Raw genomic sequence first — 18522 nt, 5'->3', positions numbered from 1 at the left:
TTAATATATAAAATTTAAGCCATTAATTTGTAACATTTATACTATTAATTTGTAACACTTTGCCCTTAATTTCTAATACTTGAACTATTAATTTGTTACAATTTACTATTAATTTACAACATTTAAGTTATAAAAATATGACATTTAAAACATTAATTCATAACATTTAAACTATAATATTAATTTATAACGTTTAAACTATTAATTTGTAACAATTTACTATTAATTTATGACATTTAAGCTATTAATTTGTAATATTTAATCCATTAATATATAACAATTTACTGTTAATTTGTAACAATTATACCATCAATTCGAAACAATTAAAGTTAATGTTTTATTTTATTATGTCTATTATTGACGAAATTGTGATTAAATTTAATTTATCTATATTAATTTATCTATATTATATTATTATCTATATTATCTTATCGATATTATATTATTATGTTATTTGAAAGTTAATAAATATTTTTAAGGACGATAAAATTGGTATTAAATTTTTCGAATAAAAATATAATGGATTCGATAAAAATGTCGTATAAGAAATTACAAATTTACTACTAAAATATACTAATTATTATTTGTATAAAATATTAATCTTATTTTATAATTGACAAATTATGTACAAAGTAAATTATATACAATTAGTAAGAACATTAGCATTGATTTAAACCAAAGTGTACAAGAATAATGTATGAGTATATGTATGTACTTGGAAGGAAAAAATTAAATGAGGAGACACGAGACATGTCATAATAATAAAGTCACATGTAATCAACAATCACATGTCATAGTAATAATTTTGTATTTATAAAATATTTCGTATACTTAAAAATATATTACAAACCCATTAGTACAGTACTGGCAGTAACGGGAATTTGTGAAGGCGCGCTAGCTTGTCTTACACTCATTTCCCAAGTATCTAATAATTGAGACACAGAAAAACGTCGAGGAAGTTTCGTTATACGCGCATTTAAAGCTTTCTGAACCGCACAAAGAAATGTTGTGGCATATTCATGGGGTGCCATTACGCAACGTGGTGGCGTTAAAGGATAATCGGCGGGAACAGTTACTGATACAGGAGGAACACATGGAAGATGACGATCATCCAGCCAGCATATTAATTGAATACATTTTGATCCAGTTTGTTGTGCAGGATCAAGACTGACCTATATATTATACACATATATGATTACTTACATATAAAAATGTAATGAGATTCTAAAATGAATGGGTTACCTTAAATCGCTGATCTAATCGAGCTATTTCTCCTTGTAGTACGTCTGGTATTTCATTAGAAGGCTCTTCTATCTTTTGCCTTTTTAGTGGCTGTGGTAAATTTCTAGTTATAGAAGTAAAGTTCTGTTAAATTATGCTTTATAACACAATCATTCACAAATTAGTGTATATATTTCTTACTTTATCTCTGGACCAAATAAAGATTCTAGACACGGACCAAAAGTACGTTGTAGTGTATGATTTACAACTGGACTTTGGAGATGAGTGCTTACTGCTTCTAAAAGTGGACTGAAGAAATGATGTTCCTTTAAAGTCGTAACTGGAGGCCCAACACTAGCATCATTTCGTTTAAAATCTAATTTTTCAAGAACTACCTCACATTTTAGTAAAGTATCCAAAGGCATTCGTTTGCTAGGATTTGATAAAATTTCTAAAAGTTTCTTCATTTTGCTTAGTTTATCAACATCTGCAATTTAAAAGATTATACAAATGACTACATACATGCACATAAAGGCACTAGTGGAAATGAATGTTAATACCAAAGTTACTTACTTCCTTCATTTCCCATTTTAGCAATCATTCTTCGTAAAGGTTCTACATATTTACTTAATTGTCTAACTTTATCTCTATATGCTTGATCTTCTTGTTGTGGACTTGGGGTAGCTCCTACCCCTCCAGGAGTATTTAAAGAACTGCTAGGAGATGGTGCCATGCCTGATTTAATACAATTTTGTTGTCTTTATTTCTATTCATGCTCGATTAAAATTAATGATTTTTATATTAAAAGTAATTTTGACATACCAACAGATCGTTGTGGTCCTGCCATCATAGGATGTTGTGGACTAGGTGAAGGAACTAATGCTGGTGATGCAACCATTTGATTGCTGAAAAAATAATAAAATGCAATTTTAATTTTTAATATAATTTTAAAAAATTTTTAGTTTCTATTGTATCTAACCTTGATGGTGCACCTAAACCAGCAGGACTTGGAGCAGATGGTGATGGACTCTGACCCAGAAATTGATTTGGTGTAACATTTCGAGGGCCAGGGAAACCAGCATTTATCATTTCTCCTTGCTAAAAACAACAGCATTCACGAAAATCTTGAAATAATGGCTCATATTATTTCATTGTTTGCGTACCTTCCTTTGCATATGACTTAATTGTTGCTGCATTTGACCAGGACCTATTTGCCCTGGAGTAATCTGATTCATTTGCTGTGGCATATTTGTTTGAATTCCACTTATAGATCCACTAATTTGATTTCCTATTTGATTGGACAGTTGATTTTGCATTTGGGTCTGAAATATACCACTTATTATTTATGTCCCCCCCCCTTTGTTCAAAAACAAGAAATGCATGTTTTCTTGCAATAATAAATACATACTTGCATATTTTGTTGCATTTGACCTGTTGTAATTTGTGCCATTTGGTTGGGAACCATTTGAGTCATTTGCTGAGGTATATTTCCTTGACCCATTGAATTCATTTGCGTTAACATTGAATTGGTTTGCATAGTTTGAATTGGACCCATATGATTCATTGGACCGCTGGTTTGAGTAGGCATCATACCCATTCCTGGTATTTTATTTTGCATACCTTGCATGGACATAGGTTGTCCAGGACGCTGATTTAAGCTTTGTAATACTAAAACAATTATTAATATTATAATAATTAATAGTATAAAATATAGTATAAAATAACTGTCAATTAAGGTTAGGCATGACCTTTTTCTTTCTACTGCTTGTTAAATCTTAAAAACCTTCGTGACTTGAATGTCTGCGAATAGTGCGTGGAGAGATGTAAAAGTATTTAGAATGAATCGTTGCAAGCACATTAAGGGTCTTTTGATCAAAGAGTTAGTAGCAAATGATCTTCTGTGAGGGTGAGGTATATAGGGAAAACTAGTGATGAGTCCCATCAACAGTCGCTCGTTGGTAGAAGTAACCTTCGAATCCGCTTATCCCGTATTTTACCGTAATAAGCAACCCGAGGAATGTCTCAACTTGAAGGATGTATAGTAGCAATTAAGGGCCTTGATAGTAAAAGAAAAGATGCGAAATCTTATGACAGCAATTAATGGTTCCTTAGGATTATTGTGGATCCGAGCAAATATGTTTAAACAGCTGGTGACGATCTTGGCTGAAAGATGGATTAGAATATGTATTTAGGTCACAAGACGTAACATCCTCCCCCTGTTGAGAGGGTACCGATCAAAAGTTGTATGTGGCTGTAATTAGGGGTGTATGTGTGTGTAGCGAAGCTAACAGGTACTGAAACTAGTTGGATCTTTTATCGAACTCCTTCTCGAAAACTGGCTATCTAGACTCATCTGGATCAGATTGGCTCGGTAGCGATACTAGCCGTTTAACGCTTCGATCCAAGACACTCGTTGTAGTTTAAGCAGTAGCCATTCGGATAATACCGCCGGCGCCGGGATGGACCTTGATGACTCAACCCAAGGGCCATTGCATTGAAGGCACGTTGTCTCTCTCGTAATGCGCATCACAGTCGTAGTCCGGATCGCAGACGTCCCCTTCGTTGCCAATAAATTCCCAACTGGAGTCCATGGCCCAGAATGTGTCTTTGAACATCTTGGTCCTAATCTTTGGTGGTTGTACTGGCTTGGTACGTGGAATCTTCTTCGTCTCTTTGGTGCCGAGTCACCAGATGGCCAGACAATCCACGGAATACGAAATCAGAGACGTCTTATCTTCCTGTTTCTTCCGATTCATCCCAGTCGACTGGATGCAGTTGATTAGAATTTGTACCTGTTGTCGTTTGTAGCAAGTAATGTTTTGATCGAAGAATTGTTAGCAAGTACTGTTTTAAGCAAAGAGTTGTTAGCAAGTACTGTTTTAAGCGAAGAGTTGTTAGCAAGTGAAGTTCAGTGATGGTGATGTCTAGCCCTTTGCGGACGAGTGTTGGCAAATAACCGCTCAAGTCTTTTTCCCGTTATGGACACGTGTCAGCACATAGCCGCCCGAATCTGTTCACAGTTGCGGACGCTTATTATGAAATGGCTATCGTACGTCTATTTTTCTGAGCGATAATCTTATGCGTATTTACACATAGATATAGTAGACTAAACAGTATTACGTTTTTGATGAAATAAAATTAGAGATCTTTAGCGATGAAGTCTTATCTTCCATTTAACGTAAACTCGCCATGTAGGATGATGGTCGAGTCAGAACGAATTTCAGTTTTTCAATGGCATTACCAGACGAATCAGCAAGCTTTTCATATATTTTATGTATTCTTTATAATATCTTATACACGATTCCAAAAAGATACAGAAAGGATATGTTCGATAGTGATACTAATGATGACAAATATTATTTTGAATCTAACAAGATAGAAGACCAAAGACTAGAAGACTAGACCAATATACGACTACATATTGTTTTATGCGGAAGTCCCAAAAATGGTGGTGAAAATTATTTTCTTGGGGCTTGGAAATATCAACCATAAATTCTTACCTATTATATAGCGCAAACAAGGAGAAACAGAATAAACACGAAATAACGCATTTGCAATACAGAAGTCACTTAATGGATCAATTAGTAGGAGATTTTCGTGATACTGACCCCAAAAATACTCCATAAACTTTTGGACAGCAGAAAGGCTGAACGGCCTTTTATACATTATTCGGCGAGATGATACAGCAAATTATTAGCAAATTTAAAACCTACATTTAATATATTTTTTTTTATTTTTAATTTGTGTTTTACAATTTCTTCAGCTGGACATTTAGTAAATATTTATATACACATATATTATTTAATCCCTTATTTAATATGTTTCATTTAATGTATAAGAAATGTATAACAGAGCAGTATTTAAAATGTTTTAAAAGTAGTTAAGAGAGTACAGAGTATATATAAAGAGATATGTGTGAGAGTACAGGAAGCTTTAGAAAGCTTCATTAGAATTAAGGCAATATTAAAGTCTAAGAACAATCTTAAAGTTAAAGAAATTATTAATAAATTTATTATAAATTAAAAATTTAGATCTTAGATTATATCATCTTTTTTGTTAATAAGAAAAAAGGAACATAACCTAATTACTGATGTCCCAAAAAATTTTTGAGTTTTGAATTAAATGGAAAAATACTGACAAAAATGTCAAAATTAACTAACATGTATTATTCACAATATGATAGTTCCATAGAAAGTGAAATTGCTTATGATTCTGACAACTCAGATGCACGTAAATTGTTAAGAACATCACCATCTCATGCTAAATTTTATGAATATATTGATCGTAGAAATAATGAAGAAGTTTTACATGAAAAGTGGAAGTATAAATTACGTGAACAAACAACCCTTGCAAAAGAGATCAAAGAACAATGTGGTATGGCAGTTAACCTAACAGATAATCGAGTATGTTATTTTTATAAACCTGTTGTGCAGCATATACCAGGCATGAAATTTAAAATAACATTTAATTATGTTAAACTATTGCGCAAGTGGTATATTAGTTTGGGCCGCAGTCGTTTGCCTCATGAGATTACACTTAATGACAAAGTAAAAGATGGTACTTATGATCCTATTTCCAGAAGAATCCTCAAAATGGTATATCAAATAAAAAATTTGTTGGATATTTTTATACAAAAATTGGAATATATATGTACAATGGTTGACAATATGAAAGAAGTTTACAAAGACATAGAGTTTCAAGTAAATGAATCTTTAACCAAAATCAAAATAATACTGAAAGAAAAAAGCTGGCCTAAAGGTATACAAAAGACAAGTGCAAAAGATATTATTATTCTAGACATAGCACTAGATAATAACTTTAAAGCTGATAATCTTTCATACGAGTATGAACACAATAATGATACATCAGCACAACAAAAAAGAATGTGCATATTTAAATTGGAAGAGAAGATAAAAATATTTTTTGATCTTCCTTTACTAGAAGCATTTAATGTATTTATGGAATAATATTTTTTCTAGTGATGAAGTATTACCATCTTAATTATACGTTATATTTTATTTAAAATAAATCATATAACTACATGAAACATATTTCTTCATATTATGTTTATATTTAAATATACAATTGTTACTTTCTATTTGAATTTAATAAGGTCCTAAATATTTTATTAAGTATGATTTTTTGTGTGGTTCTGTATTATATTTGTATTATATTATATTTTTCAAATTTACTTTTAGTTACATATATCTTTAATAAAACCATTATCTGTTAATACATTAACATTAGATTATTTTTTAAACTAAAATATACTTACTGTCGGGCCATTTTGGCACTTTGGTATGTTCGGATTTACAATGAAACAGTTAGTTAACACTAAACCTACCAGCGTCGGTCAAATTGACCGTTCTCGAACTTGTACACAAATTTAACCATATTTAAACTTTATCATATCGCTTCATAATTTCTAACTTTTCCTAAAACATGCATACAATATATTTTTCGGCATTTACTTTCAGTTTGCTCTTTTATTTTCTGAGAAAAATTTGTACTCTGCCTTGTCTACCGTGAACGGTCATTTTGACCGCCCGACAAAATATTAGTACAAAGAAAAGGCTATCTCAAGATTAGATGACAAACAAAATTAGTGATAACAAATAATAACAGCTGTTAAACCTGTCTTGTCATAAAACATAATCCATCCCTCTATCAAGATGACCACCAGCTGTCAAGACATATTATAGAGTATTGGGGACTAAGAGGGAGCTAGATGTAATAAAACTAAATGCATTTATTGCTCTACTATATGCCTGTGGTGCATATCAGGCAAAAAATTTAAATGTGTCATATTTGTGGAATAAAACTTGGAGACCTGCATTTTTTTCAAAAACAATGAGCAGGAATGACTTTGCTGAAATTATGAGGATTATACGATTCGATAAGAAGAGTGAAAGAAGCCAATGTTTACGAACTAATAAATTTGCAATGGTACCTACAATGTAGGGCCAATTTATAGAGAATTCACAAAATTGTTATAAACCTGGTATATACATTACTTTTGTATAAAGAACCACGGGAAAAAACCATGCAATAAAACTATTAACAAGTTCAGATTCATTACTATAAAAAGCTTGTCAAGTAAAAAATTATAAAGGTTACAAAATTACGAAAATTTGTTTAAAATGTGGGTAATATGTATGTGGCAAATATACATTTGATAATAAAATAACTTGTAAAAAATGCAGCGAAGTTGAATAAGATATACCTCTATATAAGTAAAAGTGTAATTCTATTTAAGTCTATAATTGAAATTAAACAAAAGTAAATTTGGACGAAATTTTATGAAAGTTTATCATTTTATATACATTTAGTTATAAATTAACCATTATCTAAGTTAAATTATAAAAACTATTACTTCTTTAGTCAGTAGGAATAGGTATACACGAAATGTCGTTAGGTTTAGTGTTAATAAAAAACTAAATGAAATATCTTGTTACTTGTCAATTAAGATATTTTGGTATAAAACAATATATTTAATTTCCCAATATGATTATGTTAAAATAGATATAGAGACTAAATATGTATTGTGAATTAAATAAATATGTAATATGAATTAAAAATGTGAAAAATATATATTTATAAATATTGTAACAGGTAATATTATTTTATCTATATAATTACTTTAGCTTGTATTCTTAAAGAATCTATTACTTGTTAAAAAATGTATTATCAATTTCTACATTTAATGAGCAAAATATATACTTACAATTGGTAGCAGTATTTGTTGGTGGTTGAGGGATTATTCCTTGAGGATTAGATCCTGGTCCACTCATATTCATCATTTGATTGTTTCCAGTTCCTTGACGTGCCAATGTTTGTAATGCCCCAATTGGATCAGGCATACCCTGATTTCCAGAACCACCTGTACCTGGTGCATTACCTCCCGCGCCCTTTTTAGAATCTGGAAGAAGTATAATATATTATAAAGTGTTAATTATTTATCTATAATTTATATAAATTAAAATAAATATATATATGAATATATTACTTAATTCTCTGACATGTAGAATTAATCTGGCCACAAAACCTAGATATTCTTCCTGAAAATAAATGAACTTATTATTAATTGAAATAATTAACAATTTGCCACTTGGAATATTTAATATATTATTTATTTCTTACACAGATAATCTAATAGTAATAAACAAAAACAAAAAGAATAATAACACACCTTAGTTTTTGCTTTTTGGAAAACATGATTTTCCATTTCAATACTGTTTTTTGCAGTAGGCATCCCAGACATTTGTACAGCTTCATCTCTATGATAAAAATATTTAATAAATATAAAAATACACATTTCCTCTATTTATTCAAATATATAAATTTATTTTTTACATTTCTTTTTTATACAAATATTTTAGAACTTTTTACTCTTTAATAATTTATATTATTTAAATGAGGTTAATGGGAAAATTTTACCGTTTATAACCTTTTGACATAAATTGACTTACATTTTTGCAATTACACTTTGTCGGAAACTTTGTGTTCTCCAAGAATTTTCATCAGTTGCCATTTTTAATGTTTAATAATTAAATCAACAATCGAAGTAATTACACAACTTTCTTCTATCACAGTAACTGTAGGACTAAACACCCATATAGCTAACTGAAAGCCTGCTCTTCGAAGTATAGTTTGGAACATAAAGGCATTAGTGAATAGCCTCCTTAATCATGTTTCTATGAAAACGATGATTACTTTATTGCACTATATAAGTAACTATCTTTTATCCGCTGTTTTTAAATTATAAATTTTTAAATTATAAATTTAAAACATTCAAAACATTTATAAAATTATAGGTAAAAAATTAGAAATGTTTAGTAAATTTTAAGGTAATTAATTTTTTTATCTAATAACAGATTTTGAAATTTTTCTCAAAAATAGATAGATTCAATCATTCAATATTCAATAATTTCTAGATATTCAGCTTAAGCCAAAAATATGAAATTTAAGACTTATTTAATATCATGTCAAAAATGGAAATTGATTCATGAAAATGCTATAATGCATTATTCGTTTATCATGTCGGTACTTTACTCCTTAACCTTAAAATAAGTTTCTAAGTAACCTCTAAATTAAAAAATGGCAGAATTAGAATTAACAGAAGAAGAATTAACATTAAAACACAAAAAAGAACGGAAAGAATTACAAGGTAATAAAATTATATAATTGTAGTTTATAGGATATTTTTTCTTTATTAATGATAATAGGTTCTTTAACGTAAAATGATTTACAATATTGTGCTTACGTAAACGATTTGTTAATAGAATTTTATTATGTTGTAAATATTTAATATTATGTGTTTAATAACATTTTTCAAATGTATTACCTTTTAGTTACTATATATTAAATTTTAGCACAAATACAAACGCTAAAAAAGTCAATTTGTAAGGGTGATAAGAAAAAGAAGAAAGAAGTAACTGAGGAAATCAATCGCTTAGAAGAAGCTTTAGATAAAAGACAAGAAGAAGAGTTTACTACATGGAAAGTTACACATCTTAATATCAATAATGTGGAAAATGAAGATACAGAAAATAGTAATGACAAAAGCACAAAAGACAACAAACAATATGAACAGTCAACACATAGAATTTCGAAAGCACAGAAGAGAAGAGACAAGAAAGCAAATGCAGAAAGAGAACGCAATCAGAGAATTATAGAACAAGAAGCATTAAATGTTTTTGGGAAAAGAAATGTAGAATTGCAAACTATTAAGAAAATACTATGTGAACGTGGTTTGATGATTTATGAGATTCCAAGTGATGGCCATTGGTGAGTTACTTGTTTAGATTGTTTAAAATAATTTGGGACATAAAGTACGAATTTTTTTACTTTATTTATATTGCTACCAAATTAATTTTTGCAGTTTATATAATGCTGTTGCACATCAGCTGAAAATTATAGGAGAAACTCCATTGAATTTTCACGAACTTAGAACAAAAACTGCTATATATTTGAGAGAAAATATGAATCAATTTTTACCATTTATTTCCAATCCAGATTCTGATGATGTTCTCTCACCAGAACAATATGAAAAATATTGTGATGATGTGGCAGATACAAGTGCCTGGGGTGGAGCTATTGAGGCAAGTTTAAATAAACTAAGGAAATACATATATTGTTCTAAAATTTATAAAATCATTTTTGTTTAAAATAGCTACAGGTTCTTTCGCATGTGTTGAAATGTCCGATAGAAGTCATTCAGGCATCAGGAGCACCATATGTTATTGGTGATGACTATAGCAATGAAAAAAAAATGATATTGACTTATCACCGGCATATGTATGAACTAGGTGCTCATTATAATTCTGTTACAAAATATGTTATAGAAGAAGAAAGCTGATAGAGATGGATCTTGTATCTGACTAATATTTACGAAAGAGAAATTAAGCACGTTTCATAATACTTTTTACTATGATAAAATACATGAACTATTGAAAGCTGCCACAATATAAGTGTCCAGGAAACATATCAATTTTAAATTAATAGTACGACGTTTCTCTGGCAATTTTAACTAATATATACCTAAAAGGCTGTAACTTCTGTTAAATAGTAAATTTAGTCGAAGGTAATAAAATAACAAATTAATAGTTTCCCTTTATGGATTTTTGTAAAATAATTATTGCACTATTATTATGCGAGAGAGAAAATTTTATTTATTTATTACTTAAATATTTGACAATATAAAGAAGCTGCCAGCAAATTGCAAGTACACATTTACTGTTCAGTGCTTGCTTCCTCTCAAGTTTTAATGTAAATATCTATTTAAATATGATTTGTGATGAAAATTAAGCAAATATTAAAGCGATATTATTACAGTAGAAATATTAAGATTGTATATGCGTGAATAATATATGCTAATACTTTTGTCATGTGTTCTTATAGTTTTGTACTATTTTGATGGTGAGTAATACATAAAATGTGAAATAAAAGTGACGAAATATTAAAATCATTAGTTTTTGAAAGTATATCTTGTTTATTCTTCAGTTTGTGACAAAAGGTCACGGGAAAATTAAATTAGACTTTCAGTTTTGCACATGATTTACATTATCATTTGATGTTTTATCATCTTCAGATATTCCTTGGTTTTTATTTGGATCATCCGGTTTCATTTGTGGGAACAGCAGTACTTCCTAACAATACATCATCATCATTATATATATATATATATATAATATATATATATATATATATATTTTTTTATCATATTCTGTTGTTTATATATTTTTATCATTTGAAAACTTACTTTGATATTATTTGCATCTGTAAGTAACATTGTAAAACGATCAATACCCATTCCCCAACCAGCAGTTGGTGGTAAACCATATTCCAATGCAGTACAAAAGTTTTCATCAACAAGTTGAGCTTCCTCATCTCCAGCTGCTTTATCTTTTGCTTGTTGTTCGAATCTATATATTCGTAATATTGAATAAATTCTTTAAATCAAATTGTAATTGGAATTTATGAAAGGTTTCTGTTTAGTTAAATTACCTTTCTCTTTGTTCTATAGGGTCGTTCAATTCTGTGTATGCATTACAGACTTCTTTTTTCATAATGAATAATTCAAATCGTTCTGTTAATCCTGGTTCAGAACGGTGCCATTTTGCTAATGGAGACATAATTTGTGGGTGATCCAAAATAAATGTAGGGTTGATACAAGTTTCTTCTATAAATTCCCCAACGAGCTATTAAAAATTTATTGATAAATATATGTAACTATAAACGTTCCTTAAATTTAAAATTCATAATACCTTATCCAGTAATCTAGCTGTTGTTCTTGGTGGAGGACATTCAATCTCATGTTTGGTACACAGATCACTAAGTATTTGATTTGTTTCTGGGGTATTTAATTTATCCGGTAGAGGCAACTTAAATTTTAAAATTTCTTCTAAAGTTTTTATCATTGAAACCCGTTTAAATGGTGGAGTAAAATCAATTTCAATTGCTTCACCCTCTGGCCCATCTGGATGGTATGTTATTTTATAACTGCCATGAATAGCTTTTACCATTCCTGACACCAAATCTTCCGTAATAGACATCAAATCATTATAATCTGCATAAGCCATATAAAATTCGCAAGTAGTGAATTCTGGATTATGTGTCAAATCTATCCCTTCGTTTCTAAACTGTCTTCCAATTTCGTATACTCTATCCAGTCCACCTACTACCAACATCTACAATTATGCACACACAACAATGTATTAATATATAATTTATAAACAATACTTAATTGTGAGTATAACGAAATACCTCTTACTTTATGATATAATTCTGGAGCAATGCGCATGTATAAGTCCATATTTAATTCATTATGATGTGTAACAAAAGGTTTAGCTGTTGCACCACCAGCAATCATATTCATCATTGGTGTCTCAACTTCTAAAAATCCAAGTTCATCAAGAAATTTGCGGATATATGCAACTATTTTTGCTCGTACATGGAACGTTTTTCTTATTTTATCATTTAATATAAGATCTAAATAACGCTGACGAAATCTTGTCTCCTAAGTTATTGAAAATCGTACAAGGGTTATTAGCTTAAACAGATATATATCAAAAGGGGATTTTCATCATTTTGTACCTTATCTTTTAATCCAAAATAGAGATTTGGCATCATATGCAGGCAAGGACTTAAAAGAGTAATACTATGTGGTATAATGGAGAATTCGCCCTTCTTAGTTTTTCCAGGATTTCCAACTACACCAATTATATCACCTCTTTTTATCTTAGAAGTATCAGTGGCAAATTTTTCTCCATCTTTATACTGTCTTGCATTTGCCATTACTTGAATTTTAACACCTTCTCCTCTAAGGTCGTAAAAAATCAGTTTAGCACCTGATTCTCTAATTGCATGTACACGACCAGCTACGCTATATACTTCATTGTCTAATATTTCTCCAGGTTTTAAATTATTACTGAATTTTTCAATGAAATTTTCCAATGAAACCGATACATGAAACTTATGTGGGTATGGATTATCATTTGCATCTTTGAGGTTCTTGATTGCTTGAGTCCTAAGTTTAATGTATTCCTAAAAATCATTACATATCTAATGTAAATACAATCATAACATAACTTTCTATACATTTAAATATATATTTAATTAAAAAGATCCTTAACATTATTATAATGTATATACACTCACATTTGGAGCAATATCTTCTTCTTGAACTTCTTTTTTCTCCTGAGCTTTGGTTCGGTCCTCCACTATCCCTTGAGTAACTGTTTTTGCTTCTTTTTCTGCTTTTTCTTTCAGTTTTTGCTCTGCTTTCAAACGCCTTTTTATTTCACTGTAAGCAAATTTGGAACACAACGAACATTGGTTATATTACGCATATAAATAAACATGATTTTGATTAAGACATACGCACTTTATGTAAAAATGGCGTATAGGTATCTGATGCAATTTTGTTGATTGTGCTCGATAAAATACCGGCGATACCACATCAACAAAAGCTTTGGTTATGTTGCACAACATAGTTAATTAAAATTGTCGTTGCTATAATACTTAACGTATATACATATACATACACAATAAATATATTTGTTCGTAAATATTTACAAAATATTGCTATTTAATGCTTGAAAAAGGCACATCAATGTAATCAGTTATTCATATAACAACGTGGATAGGTAAAATATGGCACCGATCGCTGTTCTATGTAGGTTATGTCAAAATTATTAATATAGGTAATAAAAAGTTCTTCATAGATGTAAGATAGGAAATTTGGAAATCTAATTTTCTGTTAGTATATTATTTTACTCACTTTTTTGATAACACTGGTACATTCGTATTGTCAGCCATGTTGGTACACTTCCGTAGAAAAGATTTTCACTTTGTGGTTGGTGATCCTGAAAGGTGACCATTTGCCGAAGTAATCGTTTTTTTTTCATTTTACGTATGGTTTTAATTTTAAATACATTTTCTTTCTACTTAAAATTATTTATGTTGAAGACTATTTCATTGTTCTAAGTATATATTACAAATAAATAAAAATACGTACAGAAATTATAATTCTTTCCTACTTTATTGTCACTTTTATTAGCACGATATTTGAAGTACGTTACTTTGACAACGACGTTTGTTGATTGACGCGTTCAGTATTAGTCGTTTTTGTCTAATGTCAATCTGAAGGATATTTTCACTCGATTAGAAAAATGGATGGTTGTTTTGGTTATCACGAATTGAAAGCATTGCAGGAATTAATTAATCCTCTTAAAAATGATTCAGATTCCGAGGATGATTTACCACAGGCTGGCGCTCAGAAACTTGGTAAGATTTAACAAGTTTACAGGATATAATTGTTTCTTCTCTGCACTCGTTTAATATTTAATTGTAATATTTGATAATTATAATATTTTAATAATTATAATATTTAATAATTTTAATATTTTAATTTTTATTTGAATATTTGATATTTACAATACAAAGATTTCTTTTTCCTATAATAATCACTTAAAATGGTTTAAAGTTGAAGCTATTATTATTATGATAATAATTAGTGTATTTTTGTTTGAAAATTACATTTTACTTAAAATGGTGTGCGTGTTTGCAAAGTAGAATTTATAAAATTATTCAAAATAAATTGTGCTGTATTATATTCATATTAAAACATATGAAATTATATGTATTATGAATAATATAAACATATGAATAATATGTATTACTGACAATAATATTGATTATTTTAAATATTGTAAATATTTGTGTATATTATCTACATTTAGCGTACTTTTATACATTTAAATTTCCTATAAGTGAATAAATATTCGCAATTTAATAAGAAAATTTTACCGTAGAAAGTAGTTTTCGCGACAGTATACGCGATGTGTAAAATAGATATTTTTAAGGACCTGGCGATATCGGTACTCGAAATGGAAAGTTTCAAGACCGCTCGGGCCCACATGCGCCGCTGAAAGCGGAAGCTGATGATATTTGGCATCCGTCTGAAGCAGTTGCTTCGCAGAGTACGGAAGCCTACGATCCAAGAAAGGTGCCGGAATATGAGATGAAATTTAAGCAGGCGGTGACGGCGGAAGACGTTTTTTTGGGCGTTAGTATCACATCAACATGTATACAGCAAATAGATCGCTTTTAAACTCGGCTACTTTGCACACGTTTTCAAGAGAAGTTTTCTAATTAATTCTTTGTTACAGGTTGCGAATTGGTGGTGTTAAATGTAAATAGTCGCTGTGATAGAATTTTATTTCATTCTTCCATGCATAAAGTTTATTATGATATATTATATTATACTTTATTATATTTCATTGTTCTATGTCTAATTCTTTGAGTATTAACTCGTCACACGAATTGCTAATATTTTAGTAATGATTTATTTATTCAAGGGTTCTTTTTTCTATTACATAATTTACATTAAAACGTATATTATATTTTTACTTACAAGAATTGAAATCGATTTAATTAAAATTAATTCTCTTCTTTTAATGTTAATGTTGTTTCTCGTGTAATATTCTGTACACCATGTTTATTATAGCATGAAACAGCTCGTGTTTTATATGTTATTTTGTACCCGAGACATTTTCAGTAGTTTTTTCCTCTTATCTTTCATATTACACGTAATTCCCTCGAGATTATTAATAACGAGTGCTTTTCATTGAATTAAATGGCTCATAATACAACCTTGCTTCTAGTGAATCGTAGTTTTCCTGGTATCAATCATTTTCCTATATTATTTACAATTAAGTAGTGATCACTTCCTGAAATTCCCGTTATTATCTTGTTGTTTACCTTGCAAGAAATATGTCATATTAAAGTATTTACTTCGAACAATTATGTACTAAAACTATAAAAATACGTTTTTTATAACATAGGATCGTTTTCAATTTTATTTATGTACGTTACGTCACAATTAATTATTTAAAATAGTTAAATTTTCATGATTGTATTTCTTTCGTATTTTTAAAAACTGTTTTCATTCTGTATATTAAAAAAGCTTTCAATTCCAAGGAAACCGTAGCAAAATGATTAATCGTGGCTACTTAATCACGTAAAGTGGATTTAAGTGTTAATTACGTAAAAGTTGAACCTATAGTAAAACTTAGTACATATATGCTATACACTTCTATTATAGTATAGAACTAAGTCACATTTTCTTGTTAAATCAGATGGGCTTCAAAACGCCAGGGACCGCATCCTGCGAGTGGTTGTCCGTGTTGGTGAAGATGCCGCAGGAAGTGCGCGAGAAAATCGAGCTGTCCGTAGAAACCGAGGCGATCGACGTGCGGAGCCCAAGGTGAGAGAGGAACCCAACGATTTATCAGGCAATCCCTTACGAACTTTCGTTGCTTTGACTCCAGTTGGGCCGGAATTTCTTTGACAATTTTACGAGTCTGTAAATCTGCCAGAGCGTAAAACCAGTCACAATTTTCCAGATATCGACTGCATCTCGAGACGCCACATCCGGTTGATCCTAACGCCTCATCGGCCAAATGGCATAGTGATATTTCTACCTTAGAGGTCACCCTCAGACTTGTACGCGAGCTGGACGGCGTAAATTTTTAATCAACGTTACGGTAGGCTTTCAATCCCGACTCTTATAAAAACTTGAGGGACTTCTATATCGATTGCGATCAGTATCTTCGCATCTGTGTACATTACTGTTCGTAAAATTAAGCCATGTTAAAGGCTGATCCTTGATATTCAAACTTGGTTATTTTTTAAAGTTTTTTAACCGACAAATATCTCCAATTATTGAAAGGTAACAATATCTATTTAATTTTATTTTACTTATTTGATTTAACTATACTTATATAACTAAATTCTCTAAGATCTTGTGGATCATTTTGTTAATTTCTGTAGATTTCTTTCTTTCTTTTGTGTTATTTCTGTGATTTCGAATTTACGAACGGTAGTACATATTTAGTTTCTCTTTTTATCTTCTTTCTCTCCAGTAATGAAATTGCCATGCCTTTACAGAAACGATTCTTTTACAGAATCCAGATCTCTATTTTTATTTTAATTGTTTGACGGATCGAAAAAGAGATTCGTTAGCAATATAAGAATTATAACATGTGAGATGCAATATATGAATCGTAATATTGTATATGAGATGTTTGCTTGAATGTATAGGATGAAAGCATTGTTTGTTTATAATATTTCTCTTTGTATCAGATTAAAGATCGACGTATTGTATTCTTGCCGTTAAGGCAGATAAAATTCATATTGAGAGTTGCGTTTTAGAATATGAAATAAATATCTGCTGGGTACATATTATACAACTTCAGATACTTCAGATTAACAAATTTACTTGTAAATGTTGATTATTATGTAATTTATGATAAAATAACTTTCTATAAAAACTAGATTTTGATAAAAATACTTTGATTCAAGGTATAAGTAAAATAAAATGAATTGTGTATTCTACAATAATGTAATAAGTAATGATTGCTTTCATAAAACATAGAAAGTTCAAGCATACTATTTCATATGTTTTAAAATTAATATTAATAATATCATTTTGACACAAAATTCAGTAGAACATTATTTATGCAAATAAAGGTAGAAATATAGCATTATTCACCTTCTTAACATGAATTTGTATATCTAAAAATATGGTATGAATAAAGGATAACATGAGAGTTTAGATCACAGAATCATATTTTGTTTGGTATTGGTATTTTCAAACAAGCTATAATAAAAATATTTCAATTTTACTTTGTTGGCTTCATTAAATTTTTCTGGTCGACAGAACCATTTATTTTAATTAAAATTTTTCTCGAAAAATGATTTTCCCTTGAAATAATATAAAATCACGTTTTTATAGAATTTCATGCAAACAATATTATATTGATAATAAACTAATATACATAAGATAGTATATTAGCAATACTGTAATATCGGATGAAGCATATTATTTTACCACACTAATAATTTAAATTCATTGAACGGCTATACGATACGATATTCACGAGAGAGATAAAATATTCAGAAGAAACGAAACAAACGAAATAACCAATCAAACAATGAGAATTTTTAAAACAAATGTTCCACGTCTATTTGCTGAAAGTGTTCATCTAGTTTTAAACGATCGATTATTTGCGAAATTCCCAATGCGCCCCGTCACGTATCTCAGACAAGACTCTCTTAAATGATCATTTCCATAATCTCAGAAACCACTCGTGTCTCTTGATGCGAATACAGAAATTACTCAGGCCTTATTATACACAAATGATCGTTTCGTACTATGAAATCTAAAGTGATTCGCCTCTTTTCGAAGATGCATCTATTACATGCCAGAAAGGGGATGAAAAATCACGATAATGAATG

General features: G+C 29.7%; 4 protein-coding genes across 6 annotated transcripts; 2 read left to right on the top strand and 2 right to left on the bottom strand.

The window, feature by feature from the left end:
• Nucleotides 1-791: 791 nt before the first annotated feature.
• LOC132904823 (mediator of RNA polymerase II transcription subunit 15) lies at nucleotides 792-8879 on the bottom strand. Its single transcript, XM_060955577.1, has 12 exons — nucleotides 8691-8879; nucleotides 8411-8498; nucleotides 8228-8279; nucleotides 7946-8140; nucleotides 2630-2889; nucleotides 2385-2543; nucleotides 2201-2319; nucleotides 2044-2126; nucleotides 1795-1956; nucleotides 1423-1708; nucleotides 1243-1345; nucleotides 792-1172 (listed from the first exon to the last, which is right to left on the bottom strand). Exons 1-12 carry the CDS (start codon nucleotides 8750-8752, stop codon nucleotides 843-845), a joined length of 1899 nt encoding a protein of 632 aa, XP_060811560.1. The 5' UTR covers nucleotides 8753-8879; the 3' UTR covers nucleotides 792-842.
• A 277-nt stretch (nucleotides 8880-9156) lies between these two features.
• On the top strand, nucleotides 9157-11204 carry LOC132904841 (deubiquitinase OTUD6B). 2 transcript variants are annotated; one of them, XM_060955617.1, is made up of 4 exons: nucleotides 9157-9388; nucleotides 9594-10008; nucleotides 10103-10322; nucleotides 10400-11204. In XM_060955617.1, the coding sequence occupies exons 1-4, from the start codon at nucleotides 9319-9321 to the stop codon at nucleotides 10577-10579; spliced, it is 885 nt and encodes a 294-aa protein (XP_060811600.1). In that variant the 5' UTR covers nucleotides 9157-9318; the 3' UTR covers nucleotides 10580-11204. The 2 variants fall into 2 exon arrangements, with proteins under 2 accessions (XP_060811600.1, XP_060811599.1); XM_060955616.1 differs by having other exon boundaries at nucleotides 10394-11204.
• On the bottom strand, nucleotides 11189-14117 carry LOC132904822 (lysine--tRNA ligase). 2 transcript variants are annotated; one of them, XM_060955575.1, is made up of 9 exons: nucleotides 14003-14117; nucleotides 13607-13691; nucleotides 13381-13525; nucleotides 12817-13266; nucleotides 12494-12739; nucleotides 11988-12410; nucleotides 11728-11921; nucleotides 11483-11645; nucleotides 11189-11369 (listed from the first exon to the last, which is right to left on the bottom strand). In XM_060955575.1, the coding sequence occupies exons 1-9, from the start codon at nucleotides 14100-14102 to the stop codon at nucleotides 11262-11264; spliced, it is 1914 nt and encodes a 637-aa protein (XP_060811558.1). In that variant the 5' UTR covers nucleotides 14103-14117; the 3' UTR covers nucleotides 11189-11261. The 2 variants fall into 2 exon arrangements, with proteins under 2 accessions (XP_060811558.1, XP_060811559.1); XM_060955576.1 differs by lacking the exon at nucleotides 13607-13691 and having other exon boundaries at nucleotides 14003-14114.
• A 105-nt stretch (nucleotides 14118-14222) lies between these two features.
• LOC132904849 (dynein axonemal assembly factor 6) lies at nucleotides 14223-16838 on the top strand. Its single transcript, XM_060955635.1, has 4 exons — nucleotides 14223-14508; nucleotides 15087-15289; nucleotides 16362-16489; nucleotides 16629-16838. Exons 1-4 carry the CDS (start codon nucleotides 14394-14396, stop codon nucleotides 16756-16758), a joined length of 576 nt encoding a protein of 191 aa, XP_060811618.1. The 5' UTR covers nucleotides 14223-14393; the 3' UTR covers nucleotides 16759-16838.
• The last annotated feature ends 1684 nt before the right edge of the window (nucleotides 16839-18522 follow it).

The sequence above is a fragment of the Bombus pascuorum genome, chromosome 3 (genome assembly GCF_905332965.1).
Source record: "Bombus pascuorum chromosome 3, iyBomPasc1.1, whole genome shotgun sequence".
Lineage (NCBI taxonomy): Eukaryota > Metazoa > Arthropoda > Insecta > Hymenoptera > Apidae > Bombus > Bombus pascuorum.
The sequence above is the reverse complement of the archived record's forward strand: the minus strand, read 5'-3'. Positions and strand labels throughout refer to the sequence as shown.